The 15,819-nt window shown below is 51.0% G+C and overlaps 1 protein-coding gene and 1 long non-coding RNA gene across 2 annotated transcripts in view; one reads left to right on the plus strand and one right to left on the minus strand.

The window, feature by feature from the left end:
* Positions 1-15,819, plus strand: part of ADGRD1 (adhesion G protein-coupled receptor D1) — a 188,197-nt gene that overhangs the window by 36,330 nt on the left and 136,048 nt on the right. Inside the window, exons 7-12 of the mRNA XM_003276131.2 lie at positions 741-805; positions 1,967-2,122; positions 7,709-7,768; positions 10,582-10,699; positions 11,611-11,721; positions 13,274-13,349. Coding sequence (XP_003276179.2) covers positions 741-805; positions 1,967-2,122; positions 7,709-7,768; positions 10,582-10,699; positions 11,611-11,721; positions 13,274-13,349 — 586 coding nt within the window. The remainder of the gene's footprint in view (positions 1-740; positions 806-1,966; positions 2,123-7,708; positions 7,769-10,581; positions 10,700-11,610; positions 11,722-13,273; positions 13,350-15,819) is intronic.
* LOC115837020 lies at positions 353-3,694 on the minus strand. Its single transcript, XR_004032098.1, has 3 exons — positions 3,540-3,694; positions 2,079-2,198; positions 353-864 (listed from the first exon to the last, which is right to left on the minus strand). It is a non-coding gene; the product is annotated as an uncharacterized LOC115837020 (long non-coding RNA).

Raw genomic sequence — 15,819 nt, forward strand, 5'->3', positions numbered from 1 at the left:
AGCCAGCAAGGGGTGATGACGTCATTTCCTCAGCTCATCCAAAGCAACTTCAAGAGATTTTCCGAAAATGAAGTAGAATATCTGGTTAAGTCTGTGTTCTCATCAGGAAATAGTGGGATTAGAAATAGCTGGGGGTGAACAGACAGAGAACAGCAAATCATGACTTAGTCTTCAGTCTTAAATGTCTTCATTGTTTGTAATTATTCATCATTAACCCCATGGGGGCTGAGCGCAAAGAATAGCTGGAATCCTTGGGCTAGAGGGGGCGCAGGAAGAGTTTTCTCCACTGCTTTACGGGGGCCTATTCTCACTTCATCGATCTCAGAGGAGGGCGCTCCCAGGGCTCCTGTCTGTGCTGGCCCAGCGAGTTGCAGCACTTCTCATTTTACCTCCGACCAGTCTGGATGCAACTGAAATCCATTTCTTTTGGTTCTTTATTTATTTGAAATCGGTAATCCTTGTATAAAATCATCTTTTGATATGCTGACTTGCATGAAGGGTGTTCAAAAGCGATTGAGAATACAAATGGAAAAGTAATGTGACCTGGGAAAATCCATACGGTCGACTCAGTCAGCTGATTTCTTAGCCCGTAATTTATCCCCAGCAACATTCCTACTCAAAACATTCTCAGACTCTCCTCCATGTGTCTGAAGTCAGTACATTTTTAATAAGGACAGGTCTTCCTTGTGGTGAAAAAAGTGACCATGTTTTAGTCCTTAATCCAGCATTGTTTTTTCCAGGAAAGCATGCTTTATTGTCTTCAACGCTGCCGAGCCTCTTCATGACATCCACAGCAAGCCCCATGGTGAGCAGATGCATCTTCCTTGGCCCCCCTTGCTGACGTCCTTCTACTTGGGCTGTTTGCTGGGAGAGAGAAAATTCCATTAGGTGTCTGGGCTCTCTGTTATCGGCAGTACATTGTCTGGGAAGAAATAACAAATGGAGGGGAAGCCAACTGCAGTATATAATTCTTGGTGCTAAGAGTGACTGAAGGGAAAACTCTCAGTTCCTGCCACCAGGAACCTCAGGTGCCCAAAAGGAAATACCGGGCTCATTCATGGGACGTGGGCACCGTGAGTGGGGAGTGAGGAATCTGCCCTGCTTGGCTTCTCTCTGTGTCCTTTTCGTTTGATGTTGGAGAAAAGTTCAATTCATATAGAAAAATTCTTGTCTGGAATTAGTGTTTGTAATTAAAGAACTGTCCTTTCCTGAGAACGTTAATATAATAGTGAGTAAACAGACTCTGACCCATCTGCTTGGGTTCAAATCCAAGTTCTACCACTTATTTTTGAGTAAGCCTCTCTGCTTAGTTTCATCCATCAAATGAGGGCTTATTTCGCAAGGTTGTTGTGCGGATGAAATGTTAATATAAGCAAAATATTCACAAAAGTGTCAGATACATAGTAGGAGCTATATTACTATTATGGTATAAAAACTTGTGACCAGCTGGGTGTGGCGGCTGCACCTGTAGTCCCAGCTGCTCAGAAGGCTGAGACAGGAGGACTGCTCAAGTCCAGCCTGGGAAACACAGTGAAACCCCATCTCTATAAATTAAAAAAAAGAGCAGCCAGGCACAGTTGCTGATGCCTGTAATCCCAGCAATTTGAGAGGTAGAGGCAGGAGGATCACTTGAGGTCCGGAGCCCAAGACCAGCCTGGCCAACATAGTGAAACCCTGTCTCTACTAAAAATACAAAAATTAGCCAGGCATGGTGGTGCACGCCTGTAGTCTCAGCTACTTGGGAGGCTGAGGCAAGAGAATCGCTTGAACCCGGGAGGCAGAGGCTGCAGTGAGCCGAGATTGCGCCACTGCACTCCAGCCTGGGCGACAGAGCAAGACTCAGTCTCAAAAAAAAAAAAAAAAAAAACTAAAAAAAGCATTCGACCCAGAGTAGGACACATTAAACTTCTGTATAATATTTTGCTTTTAGTTCTTAGTAGAAACTCATGTTGCCAATTTCTTTCAGATGCCCACAGATGCCTACCATCCCATTATAACCAACCTGACAGAAGAGAGAAAAACCTTCCAAAGTCCTGGAGTGATACTGAGTTACCTCCAAAATGTATCCCTCAGCTTACCCAGTAAGTCCCTCTCGGAGCAGACAGCCTTGAATCTCACCAAGGTAAGGCTATTTGATGTCTGTGTCTGGTGGACCAGGGGTGGCACCCTCACCGGGACCATAGATGTTTCTGTTTGACCTAGATTGAGTTTAAAAAAAGCAGGAACTTAAACGTTTGGGTTTCAGGCTTCTCATGAATGACCAGCTGGTGCGGCCCTTCTGGCCAGCTCTGTACAGCTCAGTGGAGCCTCCTTTAGGGGCACTTGAGTCTTTGCTGTGGTTTCCCAATGCCCAACCTGCCTGGTCCCCCCTGTGCAGCCACCTGGCCCCCGTGGGCGTGTGGGTTGGCAACTCCTAGTCTAAATAAACTCTGCTGCCTCCTGGCAACAGGTAAAAGGTGGAGGGGCCTCACTGGCAGATCCGGCCATGGGGCATGGACCACAGCCTGTGCACAGTGGGGATCCCCAAAGCTATCTAAACACTTAGAGAATGCAACATTTATGGCATTAAAATCAAGATGCTTTCTCTTTCTGCTCCTCCAAATAGTTTCCAGGTGAAGGCAGAGGGTGGATCGTGCGCTCTCGTAGGCTTGCTGTCTTCTGTTTCAGGGCTAGGGCTTATCTTGGTGGATGCGAAGACAGAAGGGGTTTTTAGATTGGCTCACCTTGAAAGCACAGCATATGGGTTAGCAGCAGGATATGTGGAGCCCCACGGCTGCACTGACCTTTGATCTGCAGTTACTCTGTGGCCTTGGTCAAGTGACGTAACGTCTCTGCCTCACTTGGCTCCTCTGAGATGTGGAGGAAATAATAACAGCACCCGCTTCATCGGGGATAAGTGGGTTCCTATGTGCACAGAACAGTGCGGGGTACGTGGTGAGCACTTCTCAAGGGTTCTTAATTCTTCCTGATTTCCTTGCTGAAGTCACACCCAAAGAAGCACATGCAGAGCCATGTGTTCAGGGACTTGAGACATCTTGGAATGGAGGGAGGTTGCCGTCAGCTTTTCTGTCCGCGTAAGAGAAGTTAGACTTCTCAGATTTTATTAATTAATTAATTCATTCATTCATAGAACATACTAGATTCTGGGGGTGCAGGATGACCAAGTGCTAATACCCCCTGCTTGCAAGAGGCTCAGGGTTGAGGGAGCGAGGACAGGTCATGGAGTCTGAGAGGGGCTTTAAAGGGAACCACATGGCGCTGCGGGGCTCAGCGGTCCTGGAGTCACAGACACCTGGCTTTGACCCCAGCTCCACCACTCCCGGCTCTGTGGCCGTGGGAAGGTTAGTTAACCTCAGCACACCTGCTTGCCCACTGTGACATGGGGACAGTGAGATCGCCCACGTCTCTCAGGTGCTTCTGGCTGTGAGAAACAGGGCCCTCTGCTCAGCGAACTTAGACTTCAGGCCATGCACTTGCTTCAGGCAACAAGAGGCCCAGAGGTGGGAATCCGAGGATTCACTCACTCAGTCTTCACTCACAGCAGGGGCTGGATAGGCGCCGCTACAATTCTCTTGGCACTCGGCCCTTTTCTCGCCCAGCTGCAGGCCCCCAGCACCCTCGCCTTACCCTAGCACGTCCAGGAAGGAAAGAACGGGTCCGGGTACTCCCTCCTCGTCAGGGGGAAATCTTTCCCCTGGTTCCCTTTGCTGAGACACCCCCTCACATCTCATTGGCCAGAGCTGGGCCACATGACCACACCTGGGCCAATCACTAACCAAGGGGAGTGAGATTAGCCACTAGCCCAGCCAATCATGAAGGAGCTCTAGGGTGGGGCCACGGCTGCCCAGTGTGGGAGCACTTCCGGGCTCTGAAGGGAAGGGCCCGCGGTGTTGGGTGGAAAGAAAGGGGGCGTATAGACAAGCTGGAGGGTCCTTATGCATGTATGCACGGGACCGGGTGTGAGGCGCCGAGACAGGGCTTGGTATGCAGTAAGTGCTTTATTAATACTAACACTCTTGTTTTTATTGAGATGGGCCACAAGGGGTCACTGTGACAGGCGGTGCCTTCTTTGCAGTTAGCACTTAGTAAACACACTCCGGGCACTAGTGCTCTGCCTCTAGCTAAGGTATGCAGTCGGGGCTTCATGCCCACTCTGGGCACTGGCCTCCCTCTAGCCGTGGTACACAGTCGGCGCTCAATAAACACTCACTCTGGGCACGGGCGCCCTCCCCTCTGACTGGCCGTGGGTACCCTGAAGCATCCTCAGGAATGTGCAGCAGACACTTAGCAGGCTCCCTCTGTGTTTCCGGGTGTCTAGGGAAGGAGGGAGTCCAAGCGAGGATTAATTAATTAGACGAATGTTGATTAAACACCTACTTGTGGGTGGGTTGCTCCATTAATTATAAAATGGATGGCTTAATGAGCCACAGTTGCATTCTCATGAGTGGGTTCACTGATGACTTTACTAATTGAGCACATTGGGCAGCCTCTGCTCTCTGCCAGATGCTGGGCTTGGTGCTGGGGATGTGTGATGGATGTACCAGGCATTGCCCCGGCCCTCGTGGGGCTTGTGGCCTGGGGCATGTCCAGTTATCTGGAAAGCTGCCTGTGGGGTGCTGGTCCAAAGGTCACTCCTCAGAATCTTCTAGAAGTGTGTGTCCTGCCCTAGGGCAGGCCGGAGTCACTGTGGCCCACCGCCTGCCTGGCTCTGTGATCTCTTCATCACGGGCTAGAAGGGTCTGTCTCGCACCTGACACTGCAGTGGCAGCAGTTAGCCGTGTCATTGTGGCCCACACCACCCAGCAGGGTGAACTGAGTGTGATAGGGAATGGCCAGGCTGGCAGGGCTGTGGGAAGAGTTGGTGGTGGGGCTTGCAGGAGTGAGACAGGGACAAAGTAGGACAAGCAGAACTTGGGGCCAAGGCCAGACAGGCAAGCACCCCAGAAAAGGCCAGGCAGGGCTGCCCTCTGTGGAGCCCAGGTGTAGGGGCTGGGGGTGTTGGGTGGGGATGGCATATGCTCAGTGAGGTGGGTGGAGGCCAAGGCAGCTCCGTATCCTTACTGGCTGTCTGGTTTGGAACACAAGGCAATGCAGGGCTACACAGGAAACACTTTCTTTTTAAGCTCGGTCACTTTTACTTTCCTTGCTGCTTCTCTTCCTTCTCTCCCTCAGCTATACCTGAGAGTCAGAGGTTGCAGACCCATGTGGCTTCAGGGGCCAAAGGAAATGGATGGCATGGGCCAGACAGAGCAACAGTGGGGAGTGGAGGTAGTGGCAGCCTGAATGCACCGCCTCCTCTGCAGCCAGCAGTTGCTAGCGACTCAAGGCCACCTGTCTGTAACCGTTAGGGTGACTGCTTCTGATTTTGCAAGAAAAGCCCCAGATCTGGATTTTTAAAATGGAACATCTCCCAATTTTAAGAAACGGGCAGTGAACTGAAATCTTAAATGAAATTCTATGCAGACCAAATACAAGACATCTGCGAGGCAGGCTCAGCCTGTGTGCCATCCATGTGGGACCCCTGGTGCAGACCTGTTTTGGGGTATCTGACTGGGGACCCTGGAGATGAGTCATGCAGATTTACCCAAAACCCCAGTGATCTCTGACCTGATGAGAAGTCAAAGTTTTTGGCATCCATTATACAAGTTTCTTCCTTCCTTCCTTCCTTCCTTCCTTCCTTCCTTCCTTCCTTCCTTCCTTTCCCTTTCTTTCTTTCTTTCTTTCTTTCTTTCTTTCTTTCTTTCTTTCTTTTCTTTCTTTCTTCCTTTCTTTCTTTCTTTTTCTTTCTTTCTTTTCTTTCTTCTTTTTTTTTTTGAGACGGAGTCTCGCTGTGTCACCCAGGTTGGAGTGCACTGGCATGATCTTGGCTTACTGCAACCTCCGCCTTCTGAGTTCAAACGATTCTCCTGCCTCAGCCTCCCAAGTAGCTGGGACTACAGGCATGCACCACTACACCTGACTAATTTTTGTATTCTTAGTAGAGATGGGGTCTCACTATTTTTCCCAGGCTGGTCTTCAACTCCTGACCTTAAATGATCCACCCGTCTCAGCCTCCCAAAGTGCTGGGATGACAGGTGTGAGCCACCGCGCCTGGCCCCATTCTACAAGTTTCTATGGTGTCCTGGCTTCTCACCTGTCCGCTAGCAGCTGGACAGGAAAATGGCAAGGGGTCATTTCCTGTACTGTACCGTGAGGCAGTGATTAGCTACGTGTGGCTCGTCCAACTAGAGATGTGCTGTGAATGTAAGATGCACACTGGATTTCTAAAACTTTGTGCAAAGAAAAGGGAAATATCTAATTAGTAATTTCATATGGATTCTGTGTTGAAATGATAATATTTTAGGTTTTTGAGCTAAGTAAAATACATTATTAAAATTAGTTTCACCTTTTTTATTCTACTTCTTAAAAATGTGCTTGCTGCTAGAAAATTTAAAATGATAGATGTGGCCCATATTATGTTTCTGTGTGACAGACTGCTCTGGATCAAGAGTCAGCAAACTATGGCCCTTGAGCCAAATCTGGCCCGTTGCTTGCTTTTGGAAATAAAGTTTTATTCATGCATGCCCATTTGTTTGCGTATTGTCTGTGGCTGCTTTCGCGCTGCCATGGCAGAGTTGAGTGTTTGTGACGCAGGGCATGACCCATGAGGCCTGACCTCGTCCCTGTGTGACACTTTAAGAAGTCTGCTGCCCCTGCTCCAGCTCAGGGGATGGCGATTATTCCCTATTTCATTAATTCTTAAGGCTTTGCACTCTAAGGTCTCAAAAAATATTTATCTCATAAAGATAAATGAATGCATGATGAGTTTTGATGATGCGTTCTCTAAGAATTTAGTGTCTCAGAGTGTAAGGAAGAACGTGAGCATTCTGGAGATGGCGGTTTGGTGGAAATATGAGAGTTTGGTCAGCCTCTACGTTTAATTCTGATGCTGATAGTTGGAGACAAACAGTTAAGAGTGTGTGTGAATAATGCAGATGAGTGAAATGGACGTGAGAGTATGAGGCAGTGGAGATGGCGGGGTCTGGAGTGGGCTGGGGACACATCCACTAAGCCGGTGCCACTCAGCTGTGGTCAATTACGGTTTTATGGGAATGTGGGCTAGAGGGTGTCCAAGATTCTGCTTTTTTAAAACGAAGTAGAACACCCACATGTTTTCATTTAAATCTCCTGATTAGGAAACAGTAGAAATTAATTTCATTGTTTCCTTAGAATAATAGTGAGCCGAACCAAACATGGTTTTAAGGTGACCTGACCAAGGGCCCGAGTAGCTTCTGCTTTCTAGGGAGGTCATTTTCAGTTAACACGAGTGCTTCCACGTCAATTTGGTTTCTCGCCCCAAGAAAAGCGCACCCAGCAGGCCATGATTTTCCCACGCGTCTCTCCACTCCACAGGCTTTCAATGAGGGCCTGCTCTGTCCCCCAGGCGCTGTGCTAGGGCCCCTGCCGTCACTGAGCAGTGTTCATTCTGACGTTCCAGTGCTGGTCACTGACTTGACAGGGCTGCCACGGGAGCAAATAAGATAATGTCCGTAAAAGGGCTTCATAACATAGCATGTGGTCCATGACTCAGCTATTTTTGTTGACTGCTGTGCATAAAACTGAACTGGTGGTTGATAGAGACCCATTGGAAGATGCGGGGAAAACTGAAGGTCTTCAAGTTTGTTGCCTAAGGACGGGTGCTGAGCAGTGTCATTTTGTCCACCTTTAGACCTTCTTAAAAGCTGTGGGAGAGATCTTTCTACTGCCTGGTTGGATTGCTGTGTCAGAGGTAAGAGAAAAGAACATGGCTGGTCATGGTGGCTCATGCCTGTAATCCCAGCACTTTGGGAGGCCAAGGGGGGTGGATCACTTGAGGTCAGGAGTTCAAGACCAGCCTGGCCAATGTGGCAAAACCCCGTCTCTACTAAAAATACAAAAATTAGCCAGGCATGGTGGTGGGCACCTGTAGTCCCAACTACTCGGGAGGCCAAGGCAGGAGAATTGCTTGAACCTGGGAGGCGGAGGTTGCAGTGAGCCGAGGTTGTGCCACTGCACTCCAGCCTGGGCGACAGAGTGAGACTCTGTCTCGAAAAAAAAAAAGAGAGAGAAAAGAACATTTTGATCTTCAAAACATATGTGGCTTGGGAACCATTTTGTCTTCCTAGAAGTGGCATATGGCCCAGTCACATCCATAAAAAGAATGATGTGTCTCCCAGTCCTGACATCTGGGATATAAGAGCTCATTTTGAGTAGACGTGCAACTGATTCAGAATGCCTTGTCCTCTAAGGCAAAAGAAATGCACGTGTGTCAGTAATGTGTTACTGTCCTAAGCATGGAAGAAGGAAATGATGGTTTGTTCCCCATGAGAAATGTGTATTTGGTTCATCTTGGTCATTTCATATAATATGTATTTTTTTTTACCATCACATCATTCTTGAATGATAATAGAAAGCTTTTTATGTTAAAAGTCACTGGATTTAGTAAGGAAAAGGAGAACACACGACAATATGTACTTCATGATTAAGGTGCAAAAAAATAAAAAGCTTCTCTTGTTCTCTGTACTCAAAATAGCTAGAAAGGAGAATGAAATAATTTTTCCTTTATTTCTAAAAATAACGATTGTACTTATTTAAAAAGAAAACAAATAGTTGTGGAGAAGTTAGAAAATGCAGATAATAAAAAACATAAAATAAAAATCACTTCAAATCCTAAAACTGTGAGATTATTAACATTCTTGTATATTTCCTTATAGTCTAGTTTTCAGTTCACTTATAGATATGTATTCAACGAATATATTGTATATTTGATTTAATTTGTTTTTCCTTAATTATGTCAATAACACTTTCCAATGATATTAAGTATTCACCTGCAACACTGTATTAGTCAGGACAGGCCAGGGTGCACTGCAGTAACAAATAGATCCCCACATCTCAGTGGCTCAGCACAGTAGAAATTTACCTCTCCCCCATGCAAAGTCCAGAGTGGGTCAGAGGAGCCTCTTCTCCACCCAGATACTTAGGGATCCTGGCTCCATCTGTCTTCCAGTGCTGGCTTCTCAACATGTGGTTTCCAAGGTTGCCAGGCAGGGGCAGAGAAGGGTGAGGAGGACTCTTCACTGCCTTGGCCCAGAAGAGTCCCAACCACACCGCCACGATATTAAAGTGCTCATTCTCCTAAGCCCTGATAATATTTTAAAATGTTTGCCAGTTTGAGAGGCAGAAGTGGCATTTTATTCTCTCATTATTAATAAGATTGCATTCGAGTTTACATTTGATAAACTTTTGTTTGAATAATTCAAGTGGAATGAGATTAGGTTTAACAGTGGCAAAGGGAGAAAAAAAAGGCTCAAGAATGTAAGATGGATACAGTGTTACCTAGAAAACAATTCTTTTTTAAAAGGTATTGACCTTTTTCATGATTTCAAGGGGACTTTGTGTCCAAAGCTGCAGGCTGGGAACACCCAGAGGACAGCCGACGGAAGATCCACGCAGACGTATTTTGTGCATGATTTTAAATTAACTGCTTTTGAAGGCAAAATATGCAAATCTGTTACAAAATATGAGTAACCAGGAAACTGTGCAGACTCAGGCAGGGTCCAACATGCATTAAAGAGAATATGCATGAATCGGTCTCTGCCCCACAGAACTGCATGCCAGAAACACAGACTTCCATGTGCTTAACTGGGCCTGGCTGACCGAAATCAGGCCATGGGCCTAAAAGCAAATGTCTAAAATTGGCCTCAGCGTTCTATTTCCAGCTCATGAGGCTCTCCTGGAGTACATGTCTGTGGGAGAATGCTGACGATTTAGCAGCAGGCAGGTGCTTCCCCAGAAAGGCGGGAAGAAGAGAAGCAGTGAAGGCAGAGCTCACTGGCCCAGCTCAGCAGGACTTCAGAGAGGCCTCTCCCCTGGCGATGTGTGTCTGAGGATGAAGGCAGTCAGCCCGAGAGTGGACTCGTGCACTGAGCTTTGAGCACCGGGCCCTGAGCTGTCTGCAGATTCAGATGGCCGGGAGGGCCCCCTGCTTTCTTGGGGGCAGTGTCTACCAGGATCCTCTGCTCTGGAACTCAGAAAGGAAAGAGGGCTCTTGGAGTAGAAGGCAAGCACCTGGGAAGTCAAGGCAGCCAGAGATAGCTCGGGGTGCCGGCACCTCGGAAGCAGCCACCCTTCATGGAGAAGGGGACAGAGCTGCTGGTGTCCCCATCCCAGAGTGGACCTGGGGGCGATCAGTCCCTCCTTGTGAAGCACAGGGAGGCAGGGGGAGGGTCCGGGATGTGCTGAGGGTCCCTCTGTGAGTTCAGGGAGGAGGCAGGACCAGGAGTTGGGTCCCCTCAGTCCCCGTGTCTAAGTGTAGAAGTGCAGGAGCCGGCGATGGCTGGGGTGATGGGTCCACCTGGGCTGTGTCCATGCTCCATGAGCTCAGTCGGGCATGTGGCCCTCTGTGTGGTCCCCTCCTGATCCATGGGAAGGGGCAGTTGTGTGACTTCCTCCTCCCTCATGGCCGACGTGGGGAAGCTTGATTTTGTGTGCTTGGTGCACCTGCCTGGTGCCCTGGCTGAGTGGGGTGGATTTTCATGGCGCCTGGTGCTTGTGTTGCTGCAGGACAGCGCCGTGGTACTGAGTCTCATCGACACTGTTGACACCGTCATGGGCCACGTATCCTCCAACCTGCACGGCAGCACGCCCCAGGTCACCGTGGAGGGCTCGTCTGCCATGGCAGGTAGCTGTCGCTTGTAAGGGTGAGCCACATGGCAGGGGCGGGGGCTGGAGGCTGCGTTTCACTGCCTGTCTTTTTACACCCTTAGCAGAGAGAGAGCCATGCTCTGTCTCCCTGACTGCTCTGCCTCGCGCAAACCACATTTGGAAGGAAAACCTGTGGTCAGATCAGGGCAGGTGTGTTTGGCCATGATATGCAGACAGGACCCATAAGCTTTTCCCAGTGACTTGAGGGCCAAGCTCCTGCCTGGGGCGATGGTCTCAGTTCAGAGCAGGAGGCAGAAGCAGCAGTGCCTGGAAGTGTCTGTGGAATAAAAGGGGTGGCCTCGGGTTTCTGGAGTCAGCTTGCTGTCAGCTGCGCTCCAGGATAATTGTCACAGTTGTCTAATTGTAGAGGCAGAGGTGATGACCTTTCCATTTTAAAAGTCTTTACCTGGAGTGCATCATCGTGCTGATACTTCGCTGCAAGAGCCAAGCTGGGGAAAATGGGCTGAAGCTGCACGAGTTAGTTTAGTGGCAGTTTGTCGGCCCAGACCTCTCCCTCCAGGCCATGTTGCCCTCGCCTGCTGCGCTTGGGGAGGAGCCGATGTCACCGCATTGCTGAGCACAGCCCATCCTTGTACCAGCCTTGAGAGCCAGGGGCTGTGCTGGGGCGGAGGGCGCCCCAGGTGAGGAGCCGCGTGCCCGTGGGCCGGAATGCTGAGCCTCCCCGTGCGGTCACTGCCTGGGCTCTTCATTTCTTTTTCCTTTTTTTTTTTTTTTTTTTTTGAGGCCATGCTTTCTAAAGGTAATTATACTTCCCGTGGGGAGCTTGTCCTGTCAAAAAAGAAAAGCAGATGGGGTTTTGCAGTCTGATTTCCTGCAGCCTGTGAGCTCTCTGACGGGACTTCTGCTCTCTCGCTCCTTCCACCACAGAGTTTTCCGTGGCCAAAATCCTGCCCAAGACCGTGAATTCCTCCCATTACCGCTTCCCAGCCCACGGGCAGAGCTTCATCCAGATCCCCCATGAGGCCTTCCACAGGCACGGTGAGTGTGGCCGCACCGGACTCCCTTCCGGGGCGGCTCCCACAAGTCTTTCTGAAGAGCCTCCAAGCTTTGGTGGGTGCCCACCACGCCTGTCCTGTCCTGCAGGAGAGGGGCTCTGGGCAGCCGTTGTCAAAGCGTGTCCTCAGGCCACCCTCATGGACACACTTGAGAGGATCCTTAGTGATGCTAATGCTGTGCCCACTCCAGGCCACTGAACTGGAATTTGGGGTAGGGTCTGGGAGCATCTAAACCTGCTCGCCTGGTGAATCTGGCCCACTGGGAAGTCATCCTGCCTACATCCTCCTAAATCAGCACACACCTGGTCAGCCGAAGATAAAAAGATGGGGCCACCTCCCCTTCTTGCTCAGGTAGCTGTGGGCCAGGTGAGGGGTTCATCCGTTCAGGAACCTGGGGTTCCACTCCTGTGCAGGCCCAAGTCAAATCACATAATAAAAAATGAGAGGCTCAGGGGACCCGCTGCCTCTGCAGGGAGCCCTGTTGGGAGCCCAGATGGCCCTGGCCATTTTTTGCTACAATGACCGTCACCCTCTCTGGTTCCTGGAAAAGCGAATATGACTCTGCAGACATCTCCTTCCTCTCCTTCCCTCCCTGGGGACCTCGGGCAAGCAGGGGAGAGCCTCAGATTTTTTCCCCTGTCACCCTGGCCAGAGGCCATGCCCCCTTCCCAGGATTGTGCCTTAGGGATACGGACCAGGACAGCCCTGATCAGACATCTCCCTCTGCAGTGGGGAGCCGGTCTCTGCACCCGCCACCATCTTGATTGTCTGTGGGAGAGGTGCCCTGACTGGTTCTCTGCCCTGTCCTCACCTAGCATGATGTCAGGTGTGCCCTGCTCCTAGGGCAGAGGCAGGGATGTCCCTACCCCAGAAGCCAAGGGAAGGGCCCAGGGACGATGCCACCTTCCACCAGCATCAGCAGGGAGGGCCCAGGGATGGTGCCGACATCCACCAGCATCTCCTGGCCACGTGATCTGCTGGGAGTGCCCTGATTTCCAATCCTGGCAGAGCCGTGGCCGAGCCATGGAGTGAAATAGCAAGAGCACATGTGACCCTGCTTCATGGCTGGATATAAGAGGGGTGTGGTCAGGCAAAGGCATACAGACGTCCCGGTGGCTGCTGCCCCTTGAAAACCACCTCATTCACTCAGTGGTGCCCTAAATCCTCTGTGTGCTGAGGGCAGACGGGACGCACTCGTGGGGCAAGGCTGGAGGCTGGCACTGCCCCCCATTGGCTTGCAGGGGCCCTGAGATCCGTGTGATGCCCTGGGTGAGTCTGGCTCTCCCTGGGGGGTTGCAGCCTCCACACGTCTGGAGCTGGCTCAGGGGATGGAGCAGGGAGCCACTGTCACGCTGCTGACTTGCTGCAGGGTCTCTGTCCTTGCAAATTCTGCCCGAGTGTCCTTCATTTCCTTCTCCTCGGAGAGTTCTTGGGAGTGAGGGGCGGCACCACGCATGGTGGGGCGTGGGGCTTTGTGTTTTTCCTGCCTGTGGCCTGGAGCGCTGACAGCGCCTGCCCCTCTGCTCTCTCTGCAGCCTGGACCACCGTCGTGGGTCTGCTGTACCACAGCATGCACTGCTACCTGAACAACATCTGGCCCGCCCACACCAAGTGAGTCTCGGGGGTGCCCAGCTCAGGGGCGTGGGTGTGCGTGGGTTTGCTGGGTGGCTGGCCGCAGGGATGCCCGCCCCACACGCACAACACTGAGAACTCTGGACACGAGTACCGGGCACTTCACCGCCTGGGCAAGGAAACTTGCAGCGTTTTGAAGGCCACTCAGGAACTGCAGGCCCGGGGCCAGGCTGGTGGGGTGGAGGTCAGGAGCACAGGCTAGAAGACCCTACCCACCCGCCTGGACAGAACTGTGTGACCTTGGGCAACGGACTTAACCTCTCTGAGCCTCAGTTTCCACTGCCGTGGAATGGAAGACAACAGACCTGTGTGTGTCAGTCATGGGCAAACACACAGATGGGCAAAGCCATTTCACACCAGCTTAAGTGGAAGGCCAGGAAACTGAGGGCTCAGGGGACTGAAAAGGGAGGAGCAGGTGGGCCTCAGTCATGGCTGGACCCAGGGACCCCGAGGATGCCGTCTAGACCTGCTCTGTCTGTCCCCTGCCTCTGCTGTCCTCCAGGCAGGCCCCTCCATAGGAGCAGGTCGCTTCATGTGGGTTTGGGTCCTGAGAACCCAGAGAGCAAGGAGGGTGGAGACCGCGAGGGGGACGGGGAGGGTGGGGAGGACGAGGGAAATGAGGAGGGAGGGGAGGGTGTGCCTCTTTCCTGAGGAATGTAGTCATCATTTTGTGATCTGGAGGAAACACCATCTTCTGGGTCAGATTTCTCGGGGGAAGCCTGATGCTTACCAGTTTCCTCCTAATGAAAGGAAGCGGGGAGCCCGCCACTCTTCACGTGTGATTTCCAAAATTCTTCAGGAAAATGGGCAAAGAAAAATGCAATCGATATTCCTCAAAAAGATGCCATCTCAGTTATGTGGGGAGGTCTTTCCAAGATAGTGATGAAAAGTTGACCCTTCCTCGGCCCCTCCTGCTGGAGTTTCCACCACGAAACTGGCCTTGCTGTGAAATGTATGAGACATGCATTTGTGAGGTGTTGCTGTACCTTGTGCGGCCACAGTGAGAAACTGCGTGGGAAAGCGGCATCCGTGCCACGGCCCACAACTTCACAAAGGCGGGAGGATTGCTTCCAGACGCAGGGTGCACACATTTCAGGGGCAATTCACTGCGACCACCAGAATCTGACTCCAGCCGGGTGTCAGCCAGCTCTTTCATGAAGGGCCAGCTTGTAAATTGCCTTGGCTTTCCAGAACTCTGCCCTCGCAGGAGGAAGGCAGCCAGAGACACTACGTGGGGGACCGGGGGAGTGGCTGCCGTCCAATACAGCTTTATTTACAAAACCAGGCAGCCAGCCCAAGAGCTGCAGTTTGCAGATCTTTGCCAGACCCTCCATTAGATCAGCGCTGGCAGGGATGGGCAGAGGAGAGGCTGGCGGGGCCTGCTCTGGGGAGCCCACAGCCTTGCAGATGGAAGACAGTCTGTCTCGCCTGTCCCCAGGGCCTCAGCCTTCACTCTCCCTCTGCTATCCTCACGGCCCCAGGTGTCTGCCGACAGGACACTAGAGCCCCAGGATTCAGGCCACTGTGTCCCAGAACAATGCAGCTAACTCTTGACTTCCCTCTGCAAACCGAGGGCCTGGAAATTGGACAGGCAAGTCATCCCTGGTTCGTCAGCATTGACACCAGCCCCACAACAAGTTCCATCAGCAGCACATTTACGTGCTGAAGCCAAAACAGAATTGCTGTGCAGCGATGGAACATGTTTTTCATTTGCACTGAAGTTGGATCTTCAGCTCAGGTGAAGTTCTCTTCAGCACTTGGTGCAGAGATGCCTTGTCATCAAAATTAACCTGGAAAAAAATCATGCAAACAGCTCATCCAGTAAAGTCTCTGTACTTGTTACATTGTACCTGTGTACCTTGTACCTGTAGCAGAAGAGGTGGTCTATGCAACTGGTACAGGTACAGGTACAAAGAGTTTCGTTCGCAGGTGCCCTCCTTATCTGTGTGACCCTGGGCAAGTGACTTGAGCCTGTGTCTCCTCTTAAAACAGGAGTAATAATAGCACTGATTTCTGAGGGCTGCCAGGAGGACTGAATGAGTTAATGGTGTAAGTAGGGCTTGGTATTAAACATGACATACAAGTGCTTGCTTTTGTGATTTTGTAAGCTGATTGGGCATTTGCGCCATTTTGCCTTTGAGGTAATTATCAAATCCTGGGCACGATGAGAAGCAGGTTAGTGCAGCCGCTGTGCGGGCAGCACATGTATGTGCACACATATGCCAGGTTCCTGCCAGCCTGCAGTGGACTTCCCTCTGTCTTTGTCTTTGTATTGTGTGCTGTCATCCTCATACGTCCGCAGTGTGTTGTGAGGATGAAAGGATGCTTTGGTGCCATAGTGTCCTTTAATTTCTTCTCCAGGGATGAGGGTGAGGATCTAAGTCGGTACATGAGTCTCAGTGCACAAAGGGTGGGGCCTGGGCCGGAAGGAACTTTTGTGTCCACAGCC

This window comes from Nomascus leucogenys, chromosome 10 (assembly GCF_006542625.1).
Source record: "Nomascus leucogenys isolate Asia chromosome 10, Asia_NLE_v1, whole genome shotgun sequence".
NCBI classification, from domain to species: domain Eukaryota; kingdom Metazoa; phylum Chordata; class Mammalia; order Primates; family Hylobatidae; genus Nomascus; species Nomascus leucogenys.